This window comes from Ceratosolen solmsi, unplaced genomic scaffold (genome assembly GCF_000503995.2).
Source record: "Ceratosolen solmsi marchali unplaced genomic scaffold, CerSol_1.0 scaffold29, whole genome shotgun sequence".
In the NCBI taxonomy this organism is placed as follows: Eukaryota; Metazoa; Arthropoda; class Insecta; order Hymenoptera; family Agaonidae; genus Ceratosolen; species Ceratosolen solmsi.
The window spans coordinates 8,678,052-8,679,198 of NW_011948417.1; the positions used below are offsets into that span (position 1 = coordinate 8,678,052).

A 1,147-nucleotide genomic window follows, 5' to 3' on the forward strand; every position below is an offset into this window, starting at 1 on the left:
TGAGCATTCTCAAGTATAAATTAATTAATCGACTTTGATTAAAATCTATAGACGTAAATAAAAAATACATTATGTATTATTTCTATAAATATAAATGGTAATATGCGTTATTGAATGGGCAAAGAGAGAGAGAGAGAGAGAGAGAGAGAAGAGTGTTTATCAAATAATAACAAATAATTTTATTAAACAATTTTTATTTTGAATTTATAAAGTCAATATAACAATTATTTATGTACAAAAAATTATGTGAAAACATTGCGTATCAATAAATTAATAAAGGCTAGATAATTTTGAAGCGCACAAAGTCGTAAGAATACCAGAAATTGGTTTCAGATCGGTGAAGAATAAAGGTTTTATCGTGATGGAGAGACGATAACACTCAGAAATTTGATTTTATTACTTGCTTATCGTTAGAAAGAGACGTCAATAGTCTTTATAATGAATATGGATAAAGAGGGTCCCAAGTAAATTAAAGTGCGCATCATTAATATCGCGTGAATACGAGTGCCTCCAGGATATCTTCGACTGTAATCGGACGAGTCGCCCAATAATTCTACGTACTATTAATAAATGAATCAATGAATAAATAAATAAACGATCGGTCGGTGATGCAGGGACGGAGGGGCTATTAAGCCTCGTTCTCGGCGTCGAGGTGCTGGACCGAAGACACGGTCGGCGTTTCCGGAGGCCACTTGCCCGCCGTTTGAGGAGGTTCTTCGTCGAGCTTGGGTGGATCGGTGACGATAATCGGTCCCAAGAGCTCGGCAGTTGTACCCGGGGCCTCGGTCGTTCCGTTGAGCGCCGCATCGAGCGCGTCCGAAGGCTTGGGAGGCATCAGGTCTGTCGCCGGGATCTCCGTCACCTTCTCACACTGGCGTCCGTGGAAGCCCAAGGGACAAACGCACCTGCGCATGCGTAAAACGAAGAGAGGTCATTAGTAGCTCGGCTCGAGTCTTCAACGGCTCGGCGAGTCGAATCAGCGCCCGATTATCGACAAAGAATTAAGCCCAATATATACGATGCATTTTGAGCCGTCGCGTGACACATTTCTGACGTAGCTCTCTCTCTCTCTCTCTCTCTCTCTCTCTCTCTCTCTCTCTCTCCCCTCCTTTCGCCCAGTTTGCCGAAAGGAAATTTCAGAATGTCG

General features: G+C 42.5%; 1 protein-coding gene across 1 annotated transcript in view; it reads right to left on the reverse strand.

Annotated features, from left to right (window-relative positions):
- Positions 1-262: 262 nt before the first annotated feature.
- LOC105359804 (delta-like protein 1) overlaps positions 263-1,147 on the reverse strand; it is a 10,819-nt gene continuing 9,934 nt past the window's right edge. The window contains exon 7 of the mRNA XM_011496498.1: positions 263-905. Coding sequence (XP_011494800.1) covers positions 629-905 — 277 coding nt within the window. The 3' untranslated portion in view covers positions 263-628. The remainder of the gene's footprint in view (positions 906-1,147) is intronic.